Source organism: Gossypium hirsutum, chromosome D07, assembly GCF_007990345.1.
Source record: "Gossypium hirsutum isolate 1008001.06 chromosome D07, Gossypium_hirsutum_v2.1, whole genome shotgun sequence".
NCBI classification, from domain to species: Eukaryota; Viridiplantae; Streptophyta; class Magnoliopsida; order Malvales; family Malvaceae; genus Gossypium; species Gossypium hirsutum.
In genome coordinates this window covers 4,097,797-4,125,736 of record NC_053443.1, presented here as the reverse complement: position 1 = coordinate 4,125,736, position 27,940 = coordinate 4,097,797, and the positions used below count along the sequence as shown (strand labels likewise).

At 32.2% G+C, this 27,940-nt stretch overlaps 4 protein-coding genes and 1 non-coding gene across 9 annotated transcripts; 2 read left to right on the top strand and 3 right to left on the bottom strand.

Annotated features, from left to right (window-relative positions):
* Positions 1–122: 122 nt before the first annotated feature.
* On the bottom strand, positions 123–2,705 carry LOC107953711 (zinc finger CCCH domain-containing protein 39). Of its 3 annotated transcripts, none has more exons than XM_016889097.2 (3): positions 2,233–2,705; positions 1,110–2,025; positions 123–617 (listed from the first exon to the last, which is right to left on the bottom strand). In XM_016889097.2, exons 2-3 carry the CDS (start codon positions 1,903–1,905, stop codon positions 346–348), a joined length of 1,068 nt encoding a protein of 355 aa, XP_016744586.1. In that variant the 5' UTR covers positions 1,906–2,025; positions 2,233–2,705; the 3' UTR covers positions 123–345. The 3 variants fall into 3 exon arrangements, with proteins under 3 accessions (XP_016744586.1, XP_040953057.1, XP_016744587.1); XM_041097123.1 differs by having other exon boundaries at positions 1,110–2,120; positions 2,233–2,667; XM_016889098.2 differs by having other exon boundaries at positions 1,110–1,906; positions 2,233–2,667.
* Positions 2,706–3,316: 611 nt separating this feature from the next.
* TRNAD-GUC (transfer RNA aspartic acid (anticodon GUC)) lies at positions 3,317–3,388 on the top strand. Its single transcript has one exon. It is a non-coding gene; the product is annotated as a tRNA-Asp (tRNA).
* LOC107953712 (pentatricopeptide repeat-containing protein At1g08070, chloroplastic) lies at positions 3,362–5,878 on the top strand. Of its 2 annotated transcripts, XM_041097122.1 has the most exons (2): positions 3,385–5,125; positions 5,207–5,878. In XM_041097122.1, the coding sequence occupies exons 1-2, from the start codon at positions 3,472–3,474 to the stop codon at positions 5,680–5,682; spliced, it is 2,130 nt and encodes a 709-aa protein (XP_040953056.1). In that variant the 5' UTR covers positions 3,385–3,471; the 3' UTR covers positions 5,683–5,878. The 2 variants fall into 2 exon arrangements, with proteins under 2 accessions (XP_016744589.2, XP_040953056.1); XM_016889100.2 differs by having other exon boundaries at positions 3,362–5,878.
* A 1,636-nt stretch (positions 5,879–7,514) lies between these two features.
* Positions 7,515–11,480, bottom strand: LOC107953713 (probable xyloglucan glycosyltransferase 5). The gene is made up of 5 exons (XM_016889101.2): positions 10,247–11,480; positions 9,605–9,913; positions 9,218–9,508; positions 8,791–8,904; positions 7,515–8,705 (listed from the first exon to the last, which is right to left on the bottom strand). Exons 1-5 carry the CDS (start codon positions 10,967–10,969, stop codon positions 8,061–8,063), a joined length of 2,082 nt encoding a protein of 693 aa, XP_016744590.1. The 5' UTR covers positions 10,970–11,480; the 3' UTR covers positions 7,515–8,060.
* A 10,506-nt stretch (positions 11,481–21,986) lies between these two features.
* On the bottom strand, positions 21,987–25,489 carry LOC107953714 (UDP-galactose/UDP-glucose transporter 7). Of its 2 annotated transcripts, XM_016889102.2 has the most exons (8): positions 24,903–25,489; positions 24,632–24,816; positions 24,356–24,461; positions 24,011–24,256; positions 23,506–23,616; positions 23,227–23,385; positions 22,543–22,686; positions 21,987–22,409 (listed from the first exon to the last, which is right to left on the bottom strand). In XM_016889102.2, the coding sequence occupies exons 2-8, from the start codon at positions 24,670–24,672 to the stop codon at positions 22,245–22,247; spliced, it is 972 nt and encodes a 323-aa protein (XP_016744591.1). In that variant the 5' UTR covers positions 24,673–24,816; positions 24,903–25,489; the 3' UTR covers positions 21,987–22,244. The 2 variants fall into 2 exon arrangements, with proteins under 2 accessions (XP_016744591.1, XP_016744592.1); XM_016889103.2 differs by lacking the exon at positions 24,903–25,489 and having other exon boundaries at positions 24,356–24,450.
* Between the last annotated feature and the right edge of the window lie 2,451 nt (positions 25,490–27,940).

Below are 27,940 nucleotides of genomic sequence, written 5' to 3'. Positions count from 1 at the left end.
AATGTCGTATTTAGCCCAAAAACAAAATTTCACTTTTAGCTTCAATTATTTGAAGCTTTTATCATTTACTATGAAATTTTAACTACATTTTTCATGGAAAATCAAAATTTCTAGACGCTTAATAAAAAACGATTGAACTCTTGCTGTGATTCTTTATACTCAAAATTATTCGATCTTGTTTCAGCCCCATGAAAGAAGGATAACAATCAATATTTAAGACCCTATTTGACCAAACAAAGAAAACCACCATAGCTAACAACTAAGACAAAATTTGAATAGGCAAATAGTATTCCCTTCTAAGCTTTAAGAGGAAAAAAGGAAGGTTGCCAACTCTTGAACTTGAATTCAGCTCTCCACCTGACTTGGCAAATTGTGTACCAATGGCATATCATCGAGCCAATCCCCATAAATCCTGTTGATTTTCCTAGGTCCTTTCCACTTGAACAAGCAATTTTTAGCCTGGGCTTTTTCATCCAAAGAAGGGGCACTTGATGTCACTGGAGGTGGATCATTAGCAGGAAGGTTGTGAATTTTTGTTGAAACGGAACCAATCCTTGTCAAACCAGAACCCATATTCCCGAAGTCACCATCAATGCGTCCATTCATGCCCTGCAACTCTGATTACAGAAACAGGCAAGCATTACAAAAAGATTTGCCATCAAATATCTTGTTTAAAAGGTGTTCTTCCCGTTTCATACAGGCAGAACTTGTCACGACTAATAACACATCAATTTGGGCACAGGCAAATATGCGTAAAAATAAAAGCAGCATTCCAGTCATTTATGTATCTGCATCGAAACTTTCCAGGAAAGTGAAATATGAAACACCACAAACAATGAAATATCCTGGTCTGTTTCAAAAACTAACACCTAAAGCAACTGTCAGCAGCATCACATTTTGATTATATAGAAACCTCTTCTAAAATCAAATTTAGAAGACCAATAAAGGAATACTAAACTAGTAAGTGCACTCCTTAAGTTATAGCCTAAATAAGAAATCACTTACCAAATGCTAAATATTACTTTAATCTTAGTCAAAACTTCAAAAGTTGCATGGCAAAAATGACATGATATCAAGCTAGAGCAAAGATATTACAATGACAAATATACCTGTTTGCCCATGAGCAAAGTGACATTTCTCACCAAAGGGGCAATGGCCTGTTGTCTCCCACTTTGTACATAACTTTGTTTTCCAATACACAGGATAAACAGGCTTCGTATTTCCTTGAAAAGCATCTGAACTGCCACCGTTTAAGGGCCTATTACCTTCTGATTGCTCGGATGCAGTTCCATGCCCTGCAGGAGGAGCTGTTGTTCCAATGCTAATAGCTGAACTCTCCCTAAACCTCCCCATATCATCCCTGAACTTCGCCGGATCTTCATGAAGAAAATTACATCTGTCCCCATACGGACATTCCTCTCCGTTGTAATACTTCTTACACAACTTCATCCGATGTATTATCTTCTGATCATCATCCCAATTCCCCGATGGGCGTTCTTCCTCGCGTCCGCCAACAAGTTCTTGCCAATTTGGAGGAGGCTGACGCAGATCCTCGATGCCATGAGCAAAGTTGCAACCTTCACCGTTCCTACAAGTACCCAATCTAAACTTTGCACACATACGAGTTTTGAAGAAAATATTAGTTGTCCCCTTATTGGTTGGAGGATTTGAGGGCATCCTGGGAATTGTAGGAGTGCATTGCACAATATTCGATTGGTTGTCCTCAGAATGTCTAAGTCTTTTGAAGGGAGGTGATTGTTGTTGTTGTTGTTGTTCAAATTCTGAATGTGGGTCAAATTGCCAATCATTCATAGGAAATTCAGGCCAAATCCCAATAGCATCACTGCCAGCATAAGTTGATTGGGGCGTTCTCATAAAGGAAGAGCGAGATTCAGGGTAATTCATACTGACAATTAACAGTAAAGGTTATAATCGAATCCAACTCTATCCCAAGACTATTAACTTTCAATTAATCTACCAAAAATCAACCGCCAAAGCGTATTGGATCAATGCTATCAATTAAACCTAACAAAGATGCAAGACAACAAAATCTCAAATGGATAACAATCAAATTATTAAAGTAAACCAAAAATTGTATCAAAATCCAAAGCTGATTTTTCCTGACAAAAATAATAAAATCAGATTGAATTCAATGAATATAACAATCCGATTAAAAAAATAAAAAAATGAGATCGGTATGTGTAAAAAAAATAGTAAACAACAAAAACTTACCAGTATAAAAAAGAATCCAAAACGAAAAACTTGAGACTGGAGATAATGAATGCTCAATGCTCAGCGAATAGTAAAAGGTACCCAGAAGATAATTTGGATAAAAAACGAGTTTAAAGATGAAAAAACTATGAGAATTCTTAAAGTTGAAGTATGGAATTTAATAAAAGAAGTGGGAAAAAAATGCAAGAAATTGTTGGGAAGTTTGCTAGAGGTAAAGGAAGAGCAGTATGAAAAAATGAAGATGAAGGAATGCAGTAGATTATAATAGATGACAGATGAAGGTCAAATGAAAACCCTAGCCGCCTCACACAAAAATCCTAATTCAGGAACAAAAGAAAAGAGAATTTGAAAACCCTAAATCTTAAAAGAACAAACAAGGCGTTTTTCAACCCAAAAAAGAAGTCTAAACCTCCAAAACCCTGCCGTTACGGAGTTTTCTTGTAACCAATCCCGGCCCCTTTTTATATAAATTAGAGTTAATGCCCCACTTACGCAAGGGAGTTAACATATTATTAAAAAATAAAAGTTAATTATAAAGTAAAATTTAGCAGTAACTAGTTATTTTAAGTTATCTTTAAAAAATTATTCAAAAAAAAGGAAAAAGTTATCTTTAAAAAAAAAGTAATTATACAGCTGAGGTTATGGGGTATAAACCAGGGGTAGCTGAGGGAAAATTTTTTATTTAGATTTTTTAAAATTTTAAATTAATAAAAATAAAATTCTACTTTAACCCCTACAAATAATAATAATTTAATTTAATTTTTTAGAAGTTGTAAAAATACAAGTAAAATAGTAAAATTGTACTTTTATTATCATAAAAACAACAATTTAATTTCAACCCCCAACAAAATTTTCTTACTTCACCTGTAGAAATGTAATGATGATTGATTTTGTTAATATACAATCGTGTAGCGTTTGGGGTATAAACTAAAAGAGATAGGTTGATTATATTTTGTCCTCGTTCATGTTTTCTTTGTTTTAGAATGGAGTAGTGAACGACTTCTTTTTGGGTAAATAAATACAAGAATTATCCATTTACTAAATACTGATGTAAATGTGTGACAATGATTTAGATAGCAACTTGGTCGTTGTAGTATAGTGGTGAGTATTCCCGCCTGTCACGCGGGCGACCCGGGTTCGATCCCCGGCAACGGCGATATATTTTTGGGTTGTCTAAATTTTAACGACCGACTGAACTTCGAAAAATCCTCCCAACTCTTATCCCTCGAAAGTAGAAAAATGGCGTTACCGTCAACTTCAGTCTCCGTATCTACTTTCCCTCTCCATCTCCTCCCTGCTTCAGACCCTCCTTACAAGCTCCTCCAAAGCCACCCATCTCTCTCCCTCCTCTCCAAATGCAAAAGCATCCAAACCATCAAACAAGTGCACTCCCACATCATCAAAACTGGCCTTCACCACACCCAGTTTGCTCTCAGCAAACTTATTGAGTTCTGCGCCGTTTCTCCTTTCGGTGACTTGCCTTATGCCCTTTTGCTCTTTCACTCCATTGATGAACCAAATCAAGTTATTTGGAATACGCTGATTAGAGGGCTTTCATTGAGTTCAACCCCCGAACTCGCCATGGAATTCTATGTTAAAATGATTTGGTCTGGTATTCTCCCGAATTCTTATACTTTTCCTTTCGTTTTGAAATCATGCACCAAAATGGATAGTACCCAGGTAGGGGAACAGGTTCATGGACAAGTTTTGAAGCTTGGACTTGACTCTGATGCGTTTGTTCACACTTCCCTTATCAACATGTACGCCCAGACTAGCCAACTGGGTAAAGCGCGCTTGGTGTTTGATATAAGTCCTCTAAGAGATGCAGTCTCTTATACAGCGTTGATAACGGGGTACATTTCCATTGGTTATATGGAAAGTGCTCGTGAACTTTTCGACGAAATTCCCGTGCGAGATGTAGTGTCCTGGAATGCGATGATTGCAGGGTATGTTCAAGCTGGTCAGTACGAAGACGCATTGGCCTTTTTCAAAGAGATGATTGAAGCAAATGTTGTTCCTAATGAAAGCACATTGGTGACGGTCCTTTCAGGTTGTTCTCAGTCGGGTTCTCTCGAAATGGGGAAATGGGTTAGGTCTTGGATTGATGATCATGGACTTGGTTTTAATATTCATATTGTCAATGCACTTATTGATATGTATTCTAAGTGTGGCGATTTGGACACAGCTTCGGATTTGTTCAAGGGTTTAGAGCAAAGGGATGTGATTTCATGGAATGTGATGATTGGTGGTTATACACATATGAGCTGCCATAAAGAAGCCTTAGGGCTTTTTCAGCGAATGCTACAATCAAATATAGAGCCGACCGATGTCACTTTCTTAAGCATTCTTCCTGCTTGTGCTAGCCTTGGTGCTCTTGATCTTGGCAAATGGATTCATGCTTATATAGATAAGAATATTCAGTATTCAGATAATATCTCTATTTGGACGAGTCTTATCGATATGTATGCCAAGTGTGGAAGTATAGAAGCAGCACAACAAGTCTTTAATAGTATGAAACACAGAAGTTTGGCTTCTTGGAATGCAATGATATCTGGACTAGCTATGCATGGGCTAGCAGAGAAGGCCCTTGAGCTTTTCTCACGAATGACCAACGAAGGATACAAACCTGATAATATCACATTCGTTGGCGTGTTATCTGCTTGTAGTCATGCTGGTTTGCTTGATCTTGGACGTCAGTATTTTAGTTCAATGGTCCAAGATTATGCAATTTCACCTGACTTGCAACATTATGGATGCATGGTGAATCTTCTGGGACGAGCTGGCTTGTTTGATGAAGCAGAAGCTTTGATCCAGAATATGGAAATGAAACCAGATGGTGCAATCTGGGGTTCTTTGCTTGGAGCTTGTAGAGTCCACAAACGCGTTGAGTTAGGTGAATCCGTGGCCAAGCATCTTTTTGAGTTGGAGCCTGAAAATCCTGGGGTTTATGTTCTCTTGTCAAATATCTATGCAGGAGCTGGTAGATGGGATGATGTAGCTCGAATAAGAACCTTGCTAAATAACAAGGGAATGAAGAAAGTTCCTGGTTGCAGCTCTATTGAGGTTGACAGAGTTGTTCATGAGTTCCTCGTCAGTGACAAAGTGCATCCTCGCTGCAAAGAAATTTATGACATGTTGAATGAAGTCGACACGCTTTTGGAGAAGGCTGGATTTGTACCTGATACATCCGAGGTGCTTCAGGACATGGATGAAGAATGGAAGGAAGGGGCCTTGAGTCATCATAGTGAGAAGTTAGCAATTGCTTTTGGATTGATCAGTACAAAGCCTGGGACAACAATAAGAATTGTAAAAAATCTTAGGGTATGTGGAAATTGCCATTCGGCTACTAAGCTGATATCAAAGATCTTCAACAGAGAAATTATTGCTAGAGACAGAAACCGCTTCCACCATTTCAAAGATGGTTCCTGCTCATGCAACGACTTCTGGTGAAACATTATCAACTTGCAGTATTTGGGAAGAATTTATTTGGCACATCCAAATCTAAGTGTATAAATTTGTTAATGCCACTTGTAAAACACGTTACATACACTCCAGATTGACTCACTCGGTTTTCTGGGTGCTTAAGTCTCTTCTCCTTGTAAATGAAAACCAGCATTTATTTATAAATATTATTTATAAATATAGACAACATATTACATAAGAACTGGCACAATGGCTTCTTAGAATATAAATTTCACTCTGTCCCACCCCTTCTTTGGATCCTTTTTTCTTAGCTGAGTGAACAATAGTACTGATTAAGGAGTACAAGGCTACAAGCCAGATCAATTCAAATTCATGCCTCAATGTTAGGGGCATGCTTGAAGTTGTTCTTCCATACCCTAGCCAAAACAGTCCTGTCTGCAACTATAAAATAAGCTACTCCAGCAGCCGCTGCGACCGAACAGAAACTTCATTAACAAAAGAAAATTAGTACTAAATGATGTTTGAGATACTGGTAAACTTTATTTGGTATTTCTTTCACAAATAAATTCTGTCAAGTAACTAGTAGTTCTTAAACATAGAAGGTTGGGATGTAAACGTTGTTCTTTATTGTTACTTGAGGCATTTCATTTACCCCTAGTTGGTCTAATCCAACCCGTAGAGAATGGTGCTGGTAAACTGATACCGACTCTAGGCCTGCCTTCTCGGAGATTGCTGAAGCTTTGTGTACCATGTCATCCAGTAACTCGGAGCAACGGAGCAATAGTTCGAATTTTTCTCCTTGGAGTAAACAGGTGATTAGTTTTGGCTGTCATCAGAGTCTTTGAAATAATGGTGATAACTATAATTATAGTTCTCAATTTTTGTTCATTTGTCAAATTGAATAAAATATTTCCAGCAAAATTTCTTTGGACCCCTTGCCAAATCAAAACTAGAGAAACTCTCACTCAATTATACTTCATCCTGAATGTGTCTCACGTTGTTTCCAGTAAGGTCAGTGTAACAGTTGTAAATTTTTACACTTAATTGAATTAATACAAAGAGAATAGATAGCAAATAGTTGATGGTAGAAATATCCCTTTCAAATCAAACAAAGTATTTTGACTGATTCAAAATAATTAAGAAAGAAAATGACATTAGTGTGCTTAACATGATTAGCATCCCCCACATGACAGCCATTTGACAAAAGATGTACATGTATTTTCTTTATAATACCAAAAAAAAAACAAAGTTTCTAAGATATTTCTCAATTTAGGCCCTACATTTTAACTCAAAGAACTCTTGCCCTCAAACTCAAGGACCACTGACTAAAACCAAATTAATGATCTCCACGATTCATGTATTCATATTTCATACCATGTTTATGTATTATTTTGAGTTTTTAAAGATGTTTTATATTTATATAAAATTTGATATATCAATAAATTGTATTATATAAGATCATAGATTTTATGCAGTAGTGTGGTGTTCATGTTACTTATGGTGTTTTAGGGGTTTCATCTCTACAAGGGGGGCCCTTTTTGATTCTTTTATACCTCAGATCTTAGAGAAGTGGACCATGAAGAAAAATCATGTCCAGAATCAAGTTTGTCTCAAGCTCCAGGGAACACAAACGCAACCCACAGTATTTGTAAAACAACCAGAATCAGCACATGTCCACTAAAGATCTCATGGTCCCCAGCCAGGTCAACCTTCTTTAATGCGAAAGTGATGAACACACGAACCACCCGCAACCACCACCACGTTTGGTTCATCTCCTTTTGCTCACCGACACTTCCAACATTATTGAATCACATTCTCACACATGCCAAATATGAACAAATTGCAAAGACACATTGGGGGAAAAGGAATTATTTGTTATATATTAGATAGAACACAATGTACAAATATTGGATGTTTTTTACATTATCTCATAGTAAATTTGGACTCTGAGAGCCACAAAGGACATCAAGCCAGCTTTCCAAGCTTTTACAAATACAATATGGCTTGAATCTTTATTGCCAAACCACACAATCAAGAATCAGGGTGAAACATGAAAACTGAAGTACAAAATCTACCTATAAGTCTGTAACAACAATAATAATAAATGGTTCAACCCCTAAGAAAACAATGAGCACTATCCAATGTGAAATATATATATAAAGATATTAGAAAGTAGATAGAAACTGTGAAGACAGAAAGTAGAGTTACTGACGAATAAAAACCTTCAATTCGGCATTCAATGCTGACGTAGAGAATGAAACTTTGGTTATTGAGCACCAGGATGGTACCGTTAAACAATTTCCTGAGGAGAAAAACTTCGACTGCACAGCCAGAAACCAGGTTTTGTCAGTGGAAATGGAGAGAGTCTTAGCACATTTTGCTTTCTTTCAAGCTTCCATGCAGCATTAGCTCATCTGCTCTCCTATTAAATCTAGACCGACTAGGAGAAAAGTCACCCCCTGGAAGAGGAGGAAGTAGAAATGTACTCCCTGTGCCGATAACAGGCTCCTAACCGAAGCTGTAAGCAGGAGGAATGCCAGAGTGAGCTCTTTCCTGTATATCTTATTGACCCTCTTAACAGGTACAGGAGCTGCCTCTTTCTGTTCCTTCAATCGGTTTAATTCAGTGAGTTCACTTTCCGAAGCTCCTCTCTGAATTTGCAGTTGGTTCATTATCTTCGATTCCATCTCAGCAGAAGCCAGTAAGTCAGATTCTGATGACCTGCCAGCCTTTTTGGTCACAACCCACTCATAGGAGCTACCCAACTGGAATAATCCAGATACCATTGCATTGAATTTGGTCACAGACATGGTGTTTTCAAATAGAAGATAAGGGACAATGAAAGGGAACGATTTGGGGGATGGAAGAATGTTGAGGAATGACATAAAAACAGGTACATAACAAATAACCCAAACAGGAAGCTCGGCCTCTGGTACGAACATGGTTAGAGGAAGAATTATGCAAAACAATGTGAATGAATAGAAAGGAAGGATAAGCTTCCTCAACAGAAAGAATAGCAGTATTAAATTTGCCTTTTTCCATATAGCTATCTGCAGAATTACAGCATTAAAGGTGCTTCAGTACACAATGTATAAATCATTATTGCCAAAGATTGAAAGTTGTTTAACAATGTACCTTGCAAGTTATGATTGCTGGAAGGCATAAGCGGAAGAGGTGCATAGGTCCTGAATGCCAGCGGTGTTGCTGCTTCCTGTATGCTTCATATGACTCGGGGACTTCACAAAGGACCTAAAAAGTTTTACAGTAATGGACAGCTGTCAGAACATTCCCTGAATCTTCCATCAGAAAAATCTTTTATTACATGCCTTCTTTTTCATCTCATTTTTCACCAAGGGGTTATGTGCTTAAATTTGATAATTTGTAGCTATTATTCATGAAATGAAAATTTTTATTGAAAAACAGACAGATCCAAGTCAACTAAATGCGATATTTAGTTTAAACGATGAAAGTATGACATGCTAGGGTGAAAATAAGAAAACAGAAATAAATGAAAGTCGATACAAGCAAAAAGAAATCAAATTAGCATAAAATGGGGTTGTACCTTTACGTCATTGAGGAAGATGAATTTCCAACCATTGAGATGTGCACGAACAGCTATGTCCATGTCCTCTACAGTTGTCCTTTCAAGCCAACCTCCAGATTCCTCAAGAGCTTTAATTCTCCAGACTCCAGCAGTTCCATTAAAACCAAAGAAATTTAAAAATACACCATTAACTTGCTGCTCAACTTCAAAGTGGAAACATAAGTTAATGTTCTGGAGACGAGTTAACAAATTCTCATCCTTGTTGACAAATGTCCATCTAGCCTGAACTAACCCTAAATCAGGATTGTCCTGCAAGACAAGTGAGATATACAAGGTAAAAGCGCTATAAACGGATAATAGATGTGAACTTGAACCAAAAAAGGATTCTGGCTTGTTTGTGTTAACCTTGAAATGTGGCACAGTTTGCTTTAGAAAATCAGGGTTAGGTTGAAAATCAGCATCAAATATTGCTACAAACTCATAGGCCTGTACATACTCGCAGCTCATTGCAGACTTGAGATTCCCAGCCTTGTAACCAGTTCTTACCAAGCGGTGCCGATAAATTATGTTAACACCCTTTTGGTTCCACTTAGCAACCTCTGCTTTAATCAAATACTGGATGCTTTCGTCATTAGAATCATCAAGAACCTGAACCAATAATCGGTCCTTTGGCCAATCAAGTTGGCAGACAGCAGAGATAGACTGCTCATAAACCTGTATGAGGTCGGTGAAAAAAGTTATCAACGCCAAGAAAAATCAACACAATACACCTAATATTACCTTATTCCATTCTTGGATGTTCTTGGTCCTAGCTAAGTCTTTTCTATCACAATTCACAGGGACTTGTTTGCTATTCCCATTTACATGTAAAATTAGTTACAAGACTTAATTACTGTTTCCTTACAAGAATTCTTTTACTATTATAACAACTCAATGAATATGCAAGTCCTAAATCCCTCAGGAGCTATATAAATCAAAGTAAAATTGTAAAGTATACCAGAAAAAAAAAAACACCAACCCTAGAAGAGGTAGTTGAGTTTTGATTACCTCTCTCTCGTTACACATTGGGATTTGAACAAGAACCATGGGATACTCATAGGCTGATCCCTCAACATCATCTGACTTGAAAGGATCCCCCTCAATTCTGGGTTTAATCTTCTTGTATTTAATCCAAAAGCAGCCTAAACTAAGTATCATACGATCTACAGATTGGATAAGGAATAAAGCTACACAAAATTTAGACAAAGCTTGAATTGGTGGTGCAATGTAATCGGCCCGGACTGACAACCAAGTGACATAAACCAAGTGAAGCAAGCCCTGGATATCAGTGCTCCTCGGAATGTGCAAACTTGGATTTCGAAAATAATGCCATCCCTTGAGATAAGCCACAACTTCGAAGGCCAGAATTGTGAGGGAAGTCACTAGGAAGGCTTTAATGACTGTGAAGAGCAGCTTTCCTTTCCCCAGTTTTTCACTGGCCATTGCAACATCTTGCCTAAAGATCAGCCTTTTCTTTATGGTTCCAAGCAATGCCCAGAAGAGTGAAGCAATCCAAGCGAGACAACCGACGGCACGATGAGCCTTGAGAAGCAAAACCCAAGTCACTTGCTTTGCATTTTTGCCTCTGCTTTTTTCCACAGGCCTGAATGCAGCATCTGGGCCGTCGATTTCCACCACTGAGTAGTTAGGGTTCTCCATTTTTACTACCACGGGTGTCCCTTTCCTAGCATCCTTTGGCCACCAATTCGAGAAATCTAAGCTTGGAGCCATTTTCAGTTCAGTGGGTCTTACTCACACTACAACCAGCAAACAACAAATGTTGAAAACCCAGATCTCAAAGGTCAGGTAATGAAGAAGACCAAAAGGAACCCAGACTCAAATGGTGAAAGAAGGAAGGTTGAGGGTATCCATTGTAGACAAAATGTAGAACAGAAGAAAAAGAAGTGTGGAGCAAGTTAGTAGTGAGAAGGGAAAGGAAAGGGTGAGAGTGAGAGTGAGAAGGTAGATGCTAGAAGACAGAGGCAACATGGGAAAACAAATTTATTTTATGTGGGAAAGGTGTCTGCAGTGCAGTGTGGTAAGAACCCAAACACCACCTCACCATGTGGGTTTTCTTTGTCTAACAATCAATTCAAAACAAGCTCTCACCCCTTCCATTTTTAACTTCACATCCGCAATTTACTCTCTGTTCTTCGCTGCGTATGTCGTTAGCTTATACATTATCTATACCATCTGCTATCAAAAAGTAAAAGGAAAATTTACTCAAAATCGCTTCGACTTCACTCCAAGTTGCCATTTTTACATTGATATTAATATTCATATTAATTAAATAAAAATTTAATAATTCATAAATTTATGATTTAAATATATTTATGTTTTTTAATACTTTTTAAATGTATATTATAACGAAACGAAATCCAATTAATTTTTATTATTTATCTAATAAATCAAATCAATTCAAATTTTTAAATTTATGTAATCAGATTTCAAAATATAGAATTAATCTCAATACTACATCTTAGATAATATGTTCTTTTTACAATTTAACTTTTATTTTTAATAATTTTAATTCATTTTACATAAAAAAAAAGAAGAACCTAATTGAAACTAATGAATCAGTCATTCTATTTTTTTAATATATTCTTCAAGCAATGTTTAGTCAATTTTATTACATTAAAATCGAAATATCGCTTTTATAACAATTTAACATTTCTTTGGTCAAAATTGACCATCATAAATAACTATTATCTTACAAAAATGCATTTCTTTTTTTTCATGTCACTTTCACTGGAGGAAAAGTCTTAACTAATTATTGTTATACTTGTTTATGTGTCGGGTCAAGATTCGATTCCAATAAAAATTCAAGTCTAAGCTCGATTTTTGAGTTAGTCGACCTATTCAAAAAGCTCGTTTCACAGTTCAAAAATTAATAAAATATTAAAAATTTTATTTTTAATTGACATTTTATATATTTTTATAATTAAATTTAAATTTAATAATATTTTTTATTATTTAAATTGAATTCGAATTGGGTTAGGCCAGCTCGAGGTGTAAAAGTTCTTGTCCAAACTCAACTCAAATCGAGTTTGAGTCTATCGAGTCGAGGAGGCTACCTAACCTTTAGACAGATTTACTTATTGCTCATCTCCAATTTTATTTTATTTATTTAAAAAATGAGATATAAAATCAATTCACTAGAGAAGTGCATTTATTTATAGTAAAATAAAAATACTATAAGCTTTAACCTTTGTTTGAATAATAATAAATAAATAAATTTTAAGGAAATTTTAGTAAAATATGCTTTTAAATATTCTTAACTTCCTTTAATTAAACAACAATCTTTTTCATTTCAGTAAAATAAACCAAATTATACTAAATAATCTTAAATTACAATAATCCTAATCCCATAATTAATTTTAGATTCCATTAGACACCCTAAAGATTTTATCACTTGATTGATTATTACTTGAATATATGTGTATTAGAAAATTTTATGGGTGAAAGAAAAATATCTCACACTAATATTATCAAATAATAATAATAATAATAATATACATGCAAAACTTTTAAATTGTTGATACTTGAAAGTTTTATCTGGCCCTTTTAGATAAACGGTGCGTTTATATGCGCTTAGTGTAAAAATAGTATTGATGATAATATTAAATATTGTAGCGTGGGAAAAAAAAACTAAATGCATCATACTAAAAGTAAAACGCCCATCCAAACTGACTTTTAGTTTCTTTTTTTAGTGAGTATTGTTTTTATGGTAAGGGCGGTTATTTTCATTTATAGTAATTTCTTAAAATAAATGGATAAGTATTTTTAAAAGATTTTTTTATTAGAATATTGAATACCACATTTAAAATAAAATTTATTGTTTTAAAAATAATTTTTTAACATTTTTTAAAATGAATTGGTGCCTATAAACTCATAAACAAGCTAGATTGGACTCTAAATGGGGAGCTAAGTTCTCCACGAGACTTGAATTCAAGATCTTGCTTTAGGTGTATCAAATTTCTTACCATTCGATTCAGCATAAATGAATTAAGACGCCACTAGTTAAAAATATAAGGTTAATCTCATTATACGCTCCCAAACTATCACCAAATTCTAAATTGGTTCTAAATTTTAAAACTATTTTAACTGAGTCCTTAAAGTATCAATATTGTATAAATTATATCATTTCATTAGCCTAGCTATCTTTTTCGACATTAATTGCCACTTTAGACCTACCGTGGAAGATTTTTAAACATGTGTACAGTAAAATTAGATATGATATGTTAAAAAAATACAAATTGTCATTAACATATAGGAGCGTCATTTCCCTTCTTAGCATGTCAAATCTAAGCAATTCATGTGACAAGTACATATGTGTTTGCATTTAGACCCATGTATTTTAAATATGTTCAATGTCAAATTTTAGCTAACAACACTTAAGGTAATGGATTCAATTTACTTGTTTTAAAATTTGAGAACTAATTTAAAATCTAAATCATAGTTTGAGATCTGAAATTAACTCATAATCATAATAATTATACTTATTGTTAATAAATTTTAAAATTTCAGTAATTTATCTATGACAATTATGAATTCATTAATTTATAAGAAAATAACTCAAATAAAAATTTATATAACTCATAAAAAAAAAGACCTTTTGAGGGGTAAAGTGAAATGTCGGTTGTATCATGAATGCAATGCAGGAAGATAAGAATATCCTTTTCTTTTGTTCCTTTACCTTGTCCACTTGTTTTTCTTCTCTTCCCATTATTATTTTAATAAAAAAGTTTAATTAAAATAATAAAAAAGACAGTGATTAGGACTTTGGAATTGGGCCCTCAGCCCTCTCCCTAAATGTCAATATTACCCTCCGTCGGCGCATTAGAACTTTGAAATGGATGGAAACTTGACCGTCTTTTCACGTTTCAAACAATTTCTTTTTCGACCTTTAGCATTTGTGTCCCAGTTTTTTTTTTTATTTTAGGTAAAAAAAATAAATTATACTATAATGACACAACTGTTATTGGTACATTTTAGTAAAAATTAAAATATTTTTTTTCTAATTTAAGTGTGACTTTTTTTTAAAATTTAAGATTTAAAAAGAGGCTATTATAGAAGTAATCAGGTAAAAATAAAATAAAGTATGATTTGAAATGAAAAGTAAACTTATTTATTTCCATTAAAATTCATAAAAAGGGCATCATTGGATTCATTACGGCAATGAAGTCAATGATGATGGGCTCACTTTTAGAAATTATTAAAATAAAAATATAAGGTTAGTGAAGAGATTAGGTAGGTGTGGCCTAATAAATACTCTTTATTCTGGGTGTTAAAATATAACAACTTAGCTGTTCCTCTTTTGATTTGGATGACATTTAGTTATTGCTTTTTAGGGGCATTGCTTTATTGATTTATTGTTTGTGCTTGAAAGGCATCACCATTATCAACAAATGTTTGATTTTGATGGTTAAAACTTTCAACTTTCTTTACAACATTCATCCCCTTTTGACCTTTACTAAGAAAATGAAATGTATGTTATGTGCTCAAAAGAATGAGTGATGTGAGACACTGCCCATTTTCCTTTCCTTTATATTTTGATTTCAGAATTTTTTATTTCTAGATCTGTCTTCACCATCTCATGTGATACGAGATTCAGCAGCACTGAGCTGGAGAATTATGTATTTGCTTCACAGGATATTAATTGTTATTTGTTGGGTGGTACTATAAACATCTTGGGCAAAATATCACATCAATATTCAATACTATGTCTCCATCAATAAACGATGGGTTTTAGTTAAAATTATTTTGAGTTTGTGCTTTTTGGGTTTTAAGTATTTTCGGATTTGGATATTTTTAGATTAAAAAATGTTAAAAGGAAATGAATTGGGATTTTTAAGGTTTTTTTCTTTCTTTTTAACTATGAGAAAGGATAGAAAAAACTTGACACAAACATATAGTATTCTAACCCTATATTTTTTTCAAGGCTAAAATTAAAATCTCTCTAATTATTGTGACTCGACTCTTAACTTTCCTAATTTACACTTGGTAAAATGATATAAACAAATGGAACCTTTAAAAGATAAGTGTTTATGATGTTGAAGCTCACTAAAAGATAGAAAATAATTTATACAAAGATTTTGCAACCAAGCATTAGAGACTATGTACATGAGAAAAATGACGAAAATAAAGTTTTAAAGAATCTTTTTCTGATATGATGTTTAGATATCAATCTCTTGTCTTCTCTTGAGTGTTTGGAGACCCTATTTATAGCCTCTCTTTGATTTCTAGTTGTCCAAGGTTGTTGAAGGGAAAAACTAGTTGTTTTGAGCAATAAATTCGAGCATTTAATATACCTTATAAATAGTGGTATTGATACCCATAAAGATGATATGGATACCTTAAACAAAAATAGCCGTTGGAAGAAGCCAAGTATCAATATCATGAAGGTAGGTATAAATGCCTTAAGGTTGGGTATCAATACTTCAAGAACATGTATAGATACTTTGCCTCCTAATTTGTGTACTAGTGGCTACTGGATGTATTGTTACATTGTTAAATGTATCAATTGGGGTTAAGTATCGGTACCTTAAGGTATTGTTTGAAATATTTTGAGAGAAATATCGACACTTAGTCTTAAAATGCCTTGAAAAACACTTTTGAAACATTTTTAATAGATCTTGGGTTAACTCCAAAACACATGTAATAATTCAAACCGTTTAGGAAACTTCTTTTTAAATGTTTGGGACACTTGAAAATATTTTAAAGATTGATTCCTACTAATTTGATTAAGGGATTGAAAATCTAAATTAATTTTTAATAATTTATTATATTTAAATACCAATCTCCCTTTTTTAATATAATAAAAACTTAAAAAATATTTTTAAGAATTATTATATTCAAGTAATACTCCCATATAAAACCCTCTTTTGAAAACGATTTAAGGATAATTTGTTTGAATTTCAATAAAATAGTTAGAATTTAAAGCTTGATTGAAATCTAATTTTTATTAATCATATGCAATATATTTTTAAAAAATGAAAAACAATTTTAGTGCTTCTTGCATAACGTTATATTATCAAAAAAATTGCATAAGCGAAATAAATGTAATTTTTAAAAAATACATCTCTCCTTTTTGGTATATCAAAATCAGAGAGAAAAGATTAAAAATCAACTAATAGAATGAGAAAGAAATTTGGTAAAGTAACAAAAATAGCATAAAGAGATATAAAGATAAATCCAAAAATCATGTCATATCATTTTTTATTTTAAAAGAGCAGTCCAGAAGCATCCAAACTCAAAGTAACGTAGTACTCCGAAATATAAAGGCTCAAGCCAACCAAACATAGAACCCTAAATTGACAAGTATGAAGCCTTAAGCATGTCACTCGGCTAATAGTAGTTGATAATCATGTCGTGAACTCTTCCAAGGTCATCATTGGAGGGAAAATGTCGTCTCAAAATGCTCTAAACTCGTTAGAAAGCATATTAATATTCCTGGATATCTTAGAAATATCGCTAAACAAAGTGGCAATGTCGTTAAGGATTGACGAGGTGTTGGAAGAGTATAGCGGTGCTAACTCTAGTTGCCCATCCTAATAGTCACCTTCTTCTTCTCTTTTATTTCGTTTACAAAACACTCGACTTAAATTTTAGCCCACTATCTAACATCATTTTTAGAGTATTCAGATTGATGAACCAAAATAACTTTGAGAAATTTTGGCATGAGTACATCAATATCTAGGAAAGTATTGACACGAAGTTGACAAAAGATGTGACTAAAGTACATTTCAAAATGAAAAGTTCCATTCTTAGTAAATGGCTTAAAAATGACCTCGTTATAAAAAAGTGTGTTCTAAAATTTGTATGTAAGAAGGATAGACATCATTCTTATTAATCTCTCCCACATTTGGAAGTTGGATGTAATGAGTAAGAGAATCAATCTCTTGATCAATAATATAGGATCGAATAGAAATAATCGGTTCACTAGATTCATTAGACGAGAAATTTAGTGTGGTGTTAGAATAAAAATTAATATGGGTAATGTCACACAATTTGAGGAAGGGAATCTATCCTTATTCCTCGAGTGTAGGGACATGAAAAAACTCGAACTGTATGAGAAAATTGTAATCTACAGGATGAGTAAGCTATTGGGTTGGGTGGCAAAGTGCGTGACAAATGGTTAGGAGCATCCTCATTTCTAAAGCAAGAGTCCATGAGGTTCTAAGGGTTGTCCGCATTATATGAAGCCCCCTCCGTACATTTACGTTTCAAAATAGACTTATGTGCAACATGTTTTCCTCAAATTTCGGTGCCATGGCTAAAAGTTTGATTAAAGGATAAGACAGGTGATCACTAGGTGCCTAAGGGAAATTTAAAGAATCTTAAGAAAATTGAAAAGTAACTTGCAAAGAAACACAATAGCATCATGATCATCAATTTTCATCAATGCATAATTTTTACAAAAATTTAATTAATAATAAATTCATTTTCAAAATTAAGAAAATGAAATTTTGAAGAAAAAGGTTGGGTTTTACGAGGTTAGATAATAGAGATTTTTTTAAATATATAAAAAATTAAATTTCAAAATTGAAGAAAAACTTGATAAAAAGGTGTTAAAAAGATATCGAAAGGATGAAAACTAGTTAAATAACAAGTAAATAATTGATTAATCTTAGCTCGATTAGTATAATTATTGTTGTTAATATAAGAGGACATGAGTTTAATTGCACTAAAATATATTAATCTCCTATTTATAAGTTAAAGAGAGATTATAAATAATTCTAATTATTATTTTTAAAAGAACAGATATATTACGATATAACATAATTTATACAGTTAAATTTGAATTTTTTTTCATTTTGCAATAAAACATAGAAAAAAAAGGTTAGAAAGCAACGATAGACCATAAAATTGGTAGATCCAAACAAATGATGCGCTATAGCGTATACGTACTTGTGCTTTGAATGACAAAGGCGAAGGTGAAAGGGACGTGAAATCGAATCCTTTTGAGTACTGGCTGTGACTGAGCTGACTGTGGGTTCCTTCACCACTGCACAACAAATGCATGTGCATTTCTTCCCTTTTAATTTATGGTTACTGCTACAATTATTGGATCCCCTCTGGACCCATTTTTAAAATTTATTTTTATTAATTAAAAAAATTAATATATCTCTTTTATCACTAGATTTAATAATTAGTTCACTTTGGTACTATTTTTTTTTGTCTATTTTACTATTTGAACTTGATAATTAAGTCCATTTCAATCTTTAAATTTAAAAATGTAAAAGTTTAATAATGCGATACTTTGAAATTATATCATCCTTTTTAGAATAAAATATGACAACTTTAAAATATCACTTCATTAAAATGACATATGGAGTTATGTCTCGTACTTTTTGATTTTTTCTCCCAATTAAATTTTACTTTTAGTTTTTTACTTAAACTCTGATTAGTGTATGTTATTTTAATATCAGTTTCTTACTTAAACTCTGATTAATGTAAGTTATTTTAATATTATTTGACCTACAAATTTAGCCTGTAAATACAAATAATTTTGTGTTTACATTTTAAAGGTTTTTATTTCGAGTTTCAGGGTTTAGTTTTATCTCCATATTTTGTACTATTCGTTTTTACCGTTTTAGTGAAATTATCTTTTCTCGTCATAATTTTTTATTCTCTTCATAGGAGTTTTTTCATGTAAAATATTTGTATTCAATCTTTTCAAATTCTTCATTATTTTACATGTTTATTGCTTAAACTGGGCTTATCCCCAACATGACCAAAATGAATTTAGTTACATAATGGCTTACAAAAAAATATAAGTACCAAAATGGACCTAATTACCATATTTAGAGACCAAATATTATATTAATCCTTTTAAAAACATTAAAATATTTTCATATTTTATAATCAAATTTAGGTAATATATAATTTTTAATAAAATAAAATATATTATTTTGACTACACAAAAAAAAAATAATTTTTATTGCATAAACTTAAACTATTCAAAATTAAACTTTAACGCATAGCGGATAGCTCCAAGCATTATACGAAGTATACTCTTCATTTATATTAAAATTTTCTTCCCAAAGTATCATTTTATTCGTTACCCATCTCTCTCTCATCTCATACACTAGTTTTTTATTTTTATTTTACACCGTTTATATATATAAATTAAAATGTATTAAATTAATTTATATTTTTATTAGATTTTATAAATAAAATGAATAAAGTTTTATGATTGTATGGATTAACAATATTGTTAATTATTTAAAATATTATTATTATGTTTTAAAAAAATTAATAGTATTTTTATTGGTTTAAAACTTCGTTGTGTGAATGAATATTTTAATTTTAATTTTAATTTTAATTTTAAGTCCGTTAAAATATGTTGTTTAAAACTATTTTTAAATTTTAAGTTGTTTTATTTTTTTCTTTTTCATTTTCGAAAGTATTTTATATTAGTTTAAAATAATATTTAGTTTAAAAATTTAATATGCTTATAAATTATGTTAATTTATAAATTCGAATAATATTTTATAATTTCTTTATGCTTTTTAGAACATATTTAAATACATTTAACAATATTACGAAATTTAATTTTTTAAATTGATAATATTAATATTTTAATAATTACATAAATAGTTTTAATTTTGTTGTAAAAATTTTAATAATGCTTTGGGTTTAAAAATATATTCGGTTAACATGTAACTTTAAAATTTTAGTTTTTTTTTTTGGATTTTATGCGATTTTAATTATTTTCTTCTATATAATATTAGGGGTAGAGAATGAGAATAACACAATTCGAATCTATATCAAACAAGTGTCTGACAAAAGCTTTAACCACTACTCCATTCAAGTCAAAATATTTTAATTTATTTTTTAATACATTATTTGATTTGTTTTTAAATAATTTAATTTTTAAATATATTTTAGAAGTGTTTTATTTTTTATATATTATTTTTATTAATTTAAAAATATTATTTCATTTTATATTTAAATGTGTCTATAAATTAGGACCATTGTACATCTTTTTAAGTAGCTTCAATGTCAGAGATATATATTGCGCAATAATTTTTTGAGGCTAACGATTAATTTGAGTAACCTCAAGAGAAATGGGTTTCGCACTATGAAATTCTTCTATTTCCTACCTCATCACTTGCATATGTTGTTCAAATAAAGTTAAATACCTTTGCGGTCTTGTTCTTGTGGTTGATATGGAGGATCTACTGGATTCACTCTAGGTTGTTGATTGACTTGTCTGATAGGAAAAGATTGAACTGTCTCTTCTTGTTAAACATCAAATGAAGGGTCTTGTTGTTGAGAGTCTTTTCCTGACCTTAACTCTTCTATATATTTTTTCATTTCTTAGATCAACCTTTTTTTTTTATATTTTTGTTGTTGTTAGTGCAATGTTTGTTGTGGAGAAAGTTGTTTCTCTAACATTCTTATCCTTTTTTTGTATCTCAATGAATTGTTGTGAACTAAAATAAAGATTTTGGGAGGTTTGGTCACCTTAAGGGGCACTAGTTTTTCCTTAATACAATGAGAGTTACACCTACTAATGTTGAGCATAATATGCAGGTGAGAGATAGTTTATAGAGGTAGGCCAGGTGGGACACATGGTTGCCTCTGGATAGTCAACTAGTCATTTCCAAGACCCTTGTTAAGTGAGAATGTGATATCATATAGATTATAGAGTATGTAGGTGACAAGTGATAGTTGTCTTGTTAGAATGGTCCGATTGTAGATGTAATTGTCTTGCATATTTCCTAGGTCCTGGTGGAACAATGTTGATGACAGAACGAGACGAATGAAGCTAGGGGAGAGATGAAACTAAAAGGTTGGCAAAGGTAACCTTCCAGTGACAACGATCGTTATATGTAACACAATATTTTATTTTAAAAATTCAATTTTATTGGAAATAGACATAATCTATATGAAATTACAAAAATTCAATGCCATATTAATTTACAAAGAGAACTAAACTTATTAGAATTTGAACTTAAATCAACCGATCCTAGAAAGTAGTACTAATTTTAAACAAAGAATACTAGGAATTTATCTGGGAGAATGAAAAGAAAAATATAAAAAAGAAAAATAGAATAAATTATTAAAAATAAAAAAAAACAAAATATATATTATTCTTATTTATGTGCTCAGCAAGAAAGATGAAATTTGTGAAAAAAAAATTATTTATTGCTTGGTACTGGTAAGAATAAGAAAAAAAACTAAAATTTCGAAAAATGCATAATTTTAAAATTATCTCTTATTTTCTTTCATATTATCTCTTCAACTTGATATATTTTTATGTATTAAAATAAAAATAATTTCTCTTATTTACTTTTCTCTCAAAGATTTTTTTATCGAAAACACCCTAAAAAGGTTTACAAAACTAACAATACAAAGTTGATATGGACAACTAGACCCTTTATAAATGGCTTCACTCAATATATTATTGAATTAATATATACGGAGATACTTAAACTTAATAACTTATACCTAATTGGTATTTATATTTTTTTGGATCTAATTGACACCTAAATTTAAAAATCGTAAGTCAACTTAGTACTTTTATTAGCTACCTAATTAATATCGTTGTTAAAATATACTGATGTGACACTAACGACCAATAACATGATGACATATAACAGCTTCACATTTTAATGCGAGACAAATTAAAAATATTTATAAAATTAGAATTTTTATTTTTGGGATTGAAAATTCTAATTTATATTGACTAGTATTGGAGTGGATGCAAAGAAGACAAAAAAAATCGATTCCATGGACATTGCCTTAAACATTTAGAAGAATATATATTTTCTTTAGGTAAAAACTTAGAGAAGTGAAATATATGATGATATCATCCCAGGCAATAATTATAAATACATATAGCATCATTAAAAATGTTCACTCTAACCCCTCTCTTGGGGCCTCCTTTACTTGCCCATACTTTCATAACCATCACCGACACATTGGAGTAACACTTGAAAATGAAAACAAAAAGAAACCAACGAGGCAATATTAACCATGCAAAATTGAGTTTAATTTATCTTCGATGAGCCTCCAAATCCATCACCACTTTGGGTGCTTTAATCTTCTTTTGCTGATATTTGGCGTAAGAATACCACACCCCGCCGGCCGTGTTTATAACCAATCCGGTTACATTCAAACCATGAACTTGCACACCTCCCAGTAACACAAATCCAAGCGTCTAATAATGAAAAGAAAATATATATCAGGCATCACGTATGTATGTTTTGTGAAAATATTTATCAGTAGGACAAAATCCACACTTCCATCCCTTAAAAAGCTTTCCAAGCAGGTTATGGGGCAAACAGACTTACCGTCGATCCAACACCTTTGAGTACTCCAACAATGGTTGTGGTTAGAGCTGAGTTAACTATGGTACACAAAAACATGGTGTAGTTAAGAGCGATTCCCATCACCAATGAAAGTAGTAGGATGAACAAAAACGAGAAAGAATTGCTCTGCAAACATAGATATTAAATCAAGTTAGAAATGAAATCTATGAAATCCTAATAACATCCAAGAAACAATTTAAAAACTCAAGGAAGATTAAATATTTCAAATAGCAGGGAATCAACTACAGCCGAGATTTTATTTTATCTGGTTATATGGTACTGATTAAAGGAATTCGGTCCTACTTCCTCTTGCTTTAGATGGAAAACATCCCTATGTTAATGTTCCTAATGGACGCCTGAAGTAGTTCTTAATATAAACAGAAGTGAAAATGAAACGAAATCCAAGATGAGACATATTTGAGGGGAAAGGAGCTCTTAGGACCAAGGTTGTATAACAATTTATGCGCAATCTAAAATCTCATGCGCTTTCTTGATTGGTTAAGCGTCTTAACAGAGTCTAATCTCATCTAAACTGCAGCTATCAACAAGGTTCTGAGGCCACATGTTATTGGAAAAAAACAGTTTCACTTAATCTTGTGACATTTGTTCAGGCCTAACACAATCACAAATGAATTACAATTGAAAGAAAATGTGCAAAGTCCTGACCTTCGCTAATAATAATGCCAAAGAATTTGGGAACTCTCCTGTCGCTATGATGAGAAAAAGCAAAAATGGAAGAGAAAGAAAACTGTTATAGAACATTATCTCTATTGAAGAAAGCCCTTCCTCTGCACCAGACTTTTCCACCAACACAAGGTACATGGTCTGCATTTTGGATTGAACTTCAACATGAGGAAGTTATGCAGGGCATTAATAATGAACCTCAACATGCAATGCAAGTTCATAACCAGCTATATCTATATGTATATATGTGCAAAAGGAAACCTGGAAAAACACAGAAGTTAGGGCCATGGTGTATCCCGGCAAGTCGAAAGAAAAATCTCCAATGGCAGCTACAATAACTCCCACAGCAGTCAAAACTACCGAAAGGGTCACCTGAAAATTGACACAAAGCACACAATGGATGAGAATTTTCAAGACCAAGTGCAAAATATTTTAAGCTTGTTACAAATAACAAAAACAAGCCCCTATGAATTCATTGACAAGGAAAAAGATGATCACAAGGACATGTCTTTGACACCTTTACTTGAGCTCTGTTTTTATTAAGGGAAAGAGGACAGTTTGATGGTCTTAGATGCATACCATACAATGCAAACAGTTTAACTTTAAAATTGCACCAACATGAAAAGAGGAAGCCATTGACGTTGACATTGACATAAACATCAATCAAACCCCTTAACAATCATTTCAAGCTACACAAGCTGTCAACAATCAAGTACCAGACATCAAAATTATACATAAAAAGACGTAAAGAAATGACTGTACAAACCTGAGTTGTAGGCTTTCCCTTTCCAGAAAAGAATCCAGCAATGAGAACAGCAAGTGGTGTGAGCCTTTTTATAGCAATATACATAGGAATATTAACGCCTCTCAAGCTTGCAAGAGCAAATGCCACATTTGCATTGTAAAATAAAGAAATAGGGAGAAGCCTTCTAGCTGTGGTAATATCAACCCCTTTTGCTCTTGTATAACCCATTTGCCGACCAAAGTGAATGAGCAAGGTAGTTGCCAATTGCTAAGACAATCAACTAACCAAGTAAGTTTGTTTACAATAAACTCATAGATCCAATGCCCCATTTTGTTTCTTTAAAAGAGAAAACATAAAAAGAAATACCTGCAAAGTAAGAAGGGTCATGGAGTGCGCATATTGCATAATAATTGCTTTATTGATAAAAACCATAGCCATGGAAGCAATCCCATATGATAAAGCTGCAAACAAACTACATGGCAAATAAATCTTCAGCTTTACTGATTTAATAACAATGCTTTTTATTTCTTGTTTTTTTTCCCTCTTAAAAGAAAAGAACAGTGTACTTGGTGGGTAAAGTAAATGATAGTCTGACATGCAAAATATCTAAGTGTCAGAACAATTACAAGACAAAATTATAACCTTAAAAAGGAACTGCCATCTGCAACAGTGCTGGTATCCATGATTGATAGAGATCGAAGATTGGATTGCCGCTTTTGCAAATCAAAGACAATTCGAATAGCAGTAAATCCAAATCCAATTACATCGTCGAGTTAACAGAATCCAGATTCCACCAATAAAAATAAATAAGAACTACAAAGAGATTCCTGCAAATCGAACAACCAGAAAATGGGGTCTTCAGATCGGGAGAAAAGGAAAAATGAAAACCAACCATCATCGGAAAACAAATCACCTAATAGCAGAAATGGTTGAATTACATAGAGACCCAAGGTATCCTTTTTATGGAATGAAAGTCTAGAAAATAAGAGAATTGTTGGATCGAGTGAAAAGGGGAGTTTGAAAGGTCGATGGAGAGGGTTAAGATTAAGAAGTCCAGTGGAAGGAACGTGAAGATGGAATATCCAATAATAATAATATTATTAATATTAATAAAGTAATACAAGTAAAAAAAATAAATAGACCGTAAAGAAAGGGGAAAAGGAAGGGAGATTTGGTATATAGAAAAACAGCTGGCGGTGAGATAGTGAGAAAGAGAATGGGATTGGGAATTGGAACAAAGACATCGCCATCAGTATCACTTGGGATGCTCCCTTCCTTGCTTGGTTTCATTGCAACACTAATGGAGCTTTGGCTGTTTCGTTGTTGCATCTACCATTTTCCAAGTAGAGTAATAATTATGTTTCGATGGCTCCATCTGCATCTCATCTACAATTCAGCTTCTATCACTTTTTTCTTTTTTTTGGTTATACATCTCACGTTTTAACATTCTTGAGCTACGCTAGTCTACCACCACAACACCATTAAAGACAGTAGATACCTTAGGTGATGTGAGCTTGCTCCCATCATGTGTATTATCAACTAACATTCGTCTTCAAGTTCCAAGGAGGCCAAGTTTTCGTCGGGCAATTTTGAGTATGCAACCGATTTCAATGAAGCCATTCATCATTGGGCCATTTTCAAGGGCTACGGATCCAATTCAAGCCACAATGAGATTGTCTACAAGTGGACCCATTTCAATTGGGTTGACTCCAAGTGGACCTATAATTGGGCCAAAATCAAGCTCAAAAGAACCTTTACAAACACTAAGTGGGCCACTCGCAAGTACAAAGGCTAAACGGCTTAAAGAGGCCATCCACGGGATGCCCCAAGAAGATTGGGTCGAATGTCAAAAGCCCAAGTCCAAAATTTAAATCCAACAAGATCAAGGAAAATGCAACATTCTAGAAGCAGCCCATCCAGATCCTAACATCAGCCTTCAAACTTTTTGATGTTGTAAAACTATATAACATATGGATTATGATGTAGAATTTCATTTTCATCTAACCTTTTCTTAATATAAGTCAATTATGTTTATGCAGAATATAATTCTCAAGTTATATTTTGATTTTAGTAAATTCATATAAGAACATTTTATTATTAAGAAATTTATGAAATTATATATCATTATTAAATTAAATTTAATATTAATTATTTTAAATTGTATAAATTCATATAAGAAAATTTATTATCAATAATTTTATGAAATTATATATTATTATTAAATTATATGTATAATAATTATTTTAAATTATACAAATTCATATAAGATAATTTATTAGTTATAATTATTTTAAATTTTATTAACTCATATATTTTAAATAAAATATATTTAATATTAATTATTTTAAATTATATTTTATAGTATCATATATTATGATTTCAGTAAATTCATATAAGAATATTAATTATTAAGAATTTTATTAAATTATATATTTTAATTATAATATATTTAGTAATAATTATGTTAATTTATATTTTATAGTATCATATATTATGATTTGAGTAAATTTATATAAGAATATTAATTATTAAGAATTTTATTAAATTATATATTTTAATTATAATATATTTAATAATAATTATGTTAATTTATATTTTATAGTATCATATATTATGATTTGAGTAAATTTATATAAGAATATTGATTATTAAGAATTTTATTAAATTATATATTTAAATTATAATATATTTAATAATAATTATGTTTAAATATGATTAAATTATTTATTATTGATAATAATAATCTTATTAAAATTTAAATAACAATAACAATAATCATTTACCAAAACAAATTTATGCTAAGGGTATTCTAGTCATTTTAGTTTTTTCCATTATGCTATTACACCTCTATTCTATTCAACCAAACACAAGATTACTATTACGCCTTTATTCCATTACATTCAACCAAACAGTTGATTTGCTATTACACCTCTATTCCATTACGCCTCTATTCCAATACAGCGAACCAAACGTGCTCTTAGTTTTCAAGATTCAATCTCTTTACTTAATGCATTCATGAGTATTTTAATGTCTTTATGTTTGTTATGTTTTTTTTATTTATGTTTTAACATTTTATGTTTTAACAGTCTTTTACTATGTCTTAGGTACATCCCCATGATTGGTCACACAAGGAACATACACCAAAGATCGTTCAGCTTCCATTGATACATTGTATCATGAGAATCCATGCACCATCAACTCTTCACCTACCTTGGGTTCAATGTACTACCAACATACATGAAAGGCCTCATATCTTCCTTTAAGATTCAATGCATGTTCAGCCAAGCCAAGGAACATACATGCACACACGTCTAAAGGAGGATAAATGTGACTCTTCGTCAATTCATTGAACGGTAAAGTCATGTATCTCATTAATGGTCGAATTGCTCATTCCTATTCTTGTGGGATTTGATCCAAGTATAAATATTAGTCCTTAGGCTTATGTAAAAGACTAACGTACATTGATTAAATTAAGGGTTGTTGAGATAGGTGGTGCGTCTACCTGTAGTTAGTGTAAAAATAACGGTGGTGGTGAGATTAGATACTGTAATAATATTGTAGCGTGAGATAAAAAGTAAACACCACACCGCACCCCACCACCCATCCAAACCCACCCTAAGAGTTATATCTTTGGTTCTTTTGAGAACTTTATCTGAACTTATCAAGAATTATTTCTTGTGGCGTTCACCCCCTCCCCAATCTTATTACTCACCTTTTATCTATCTTGAGTGTGGTGACTACCTTATAATTTCGGTTCTTATCTTCCTAGATAACGGGTCAGGGTCCTTATACCATTGGTTCGTAACTTGTTATAGAAATTGAGTTAAGGTCCTTGTACCTTTGGTTTGTTTCTTGATATAGTTATTGGGTTAAAGTCTTTTTTTAATCTATTTTAGAAGATCAAGTAAACTATATATGCTCCAATAATTAGAATTCGAATCTCATTGTTCT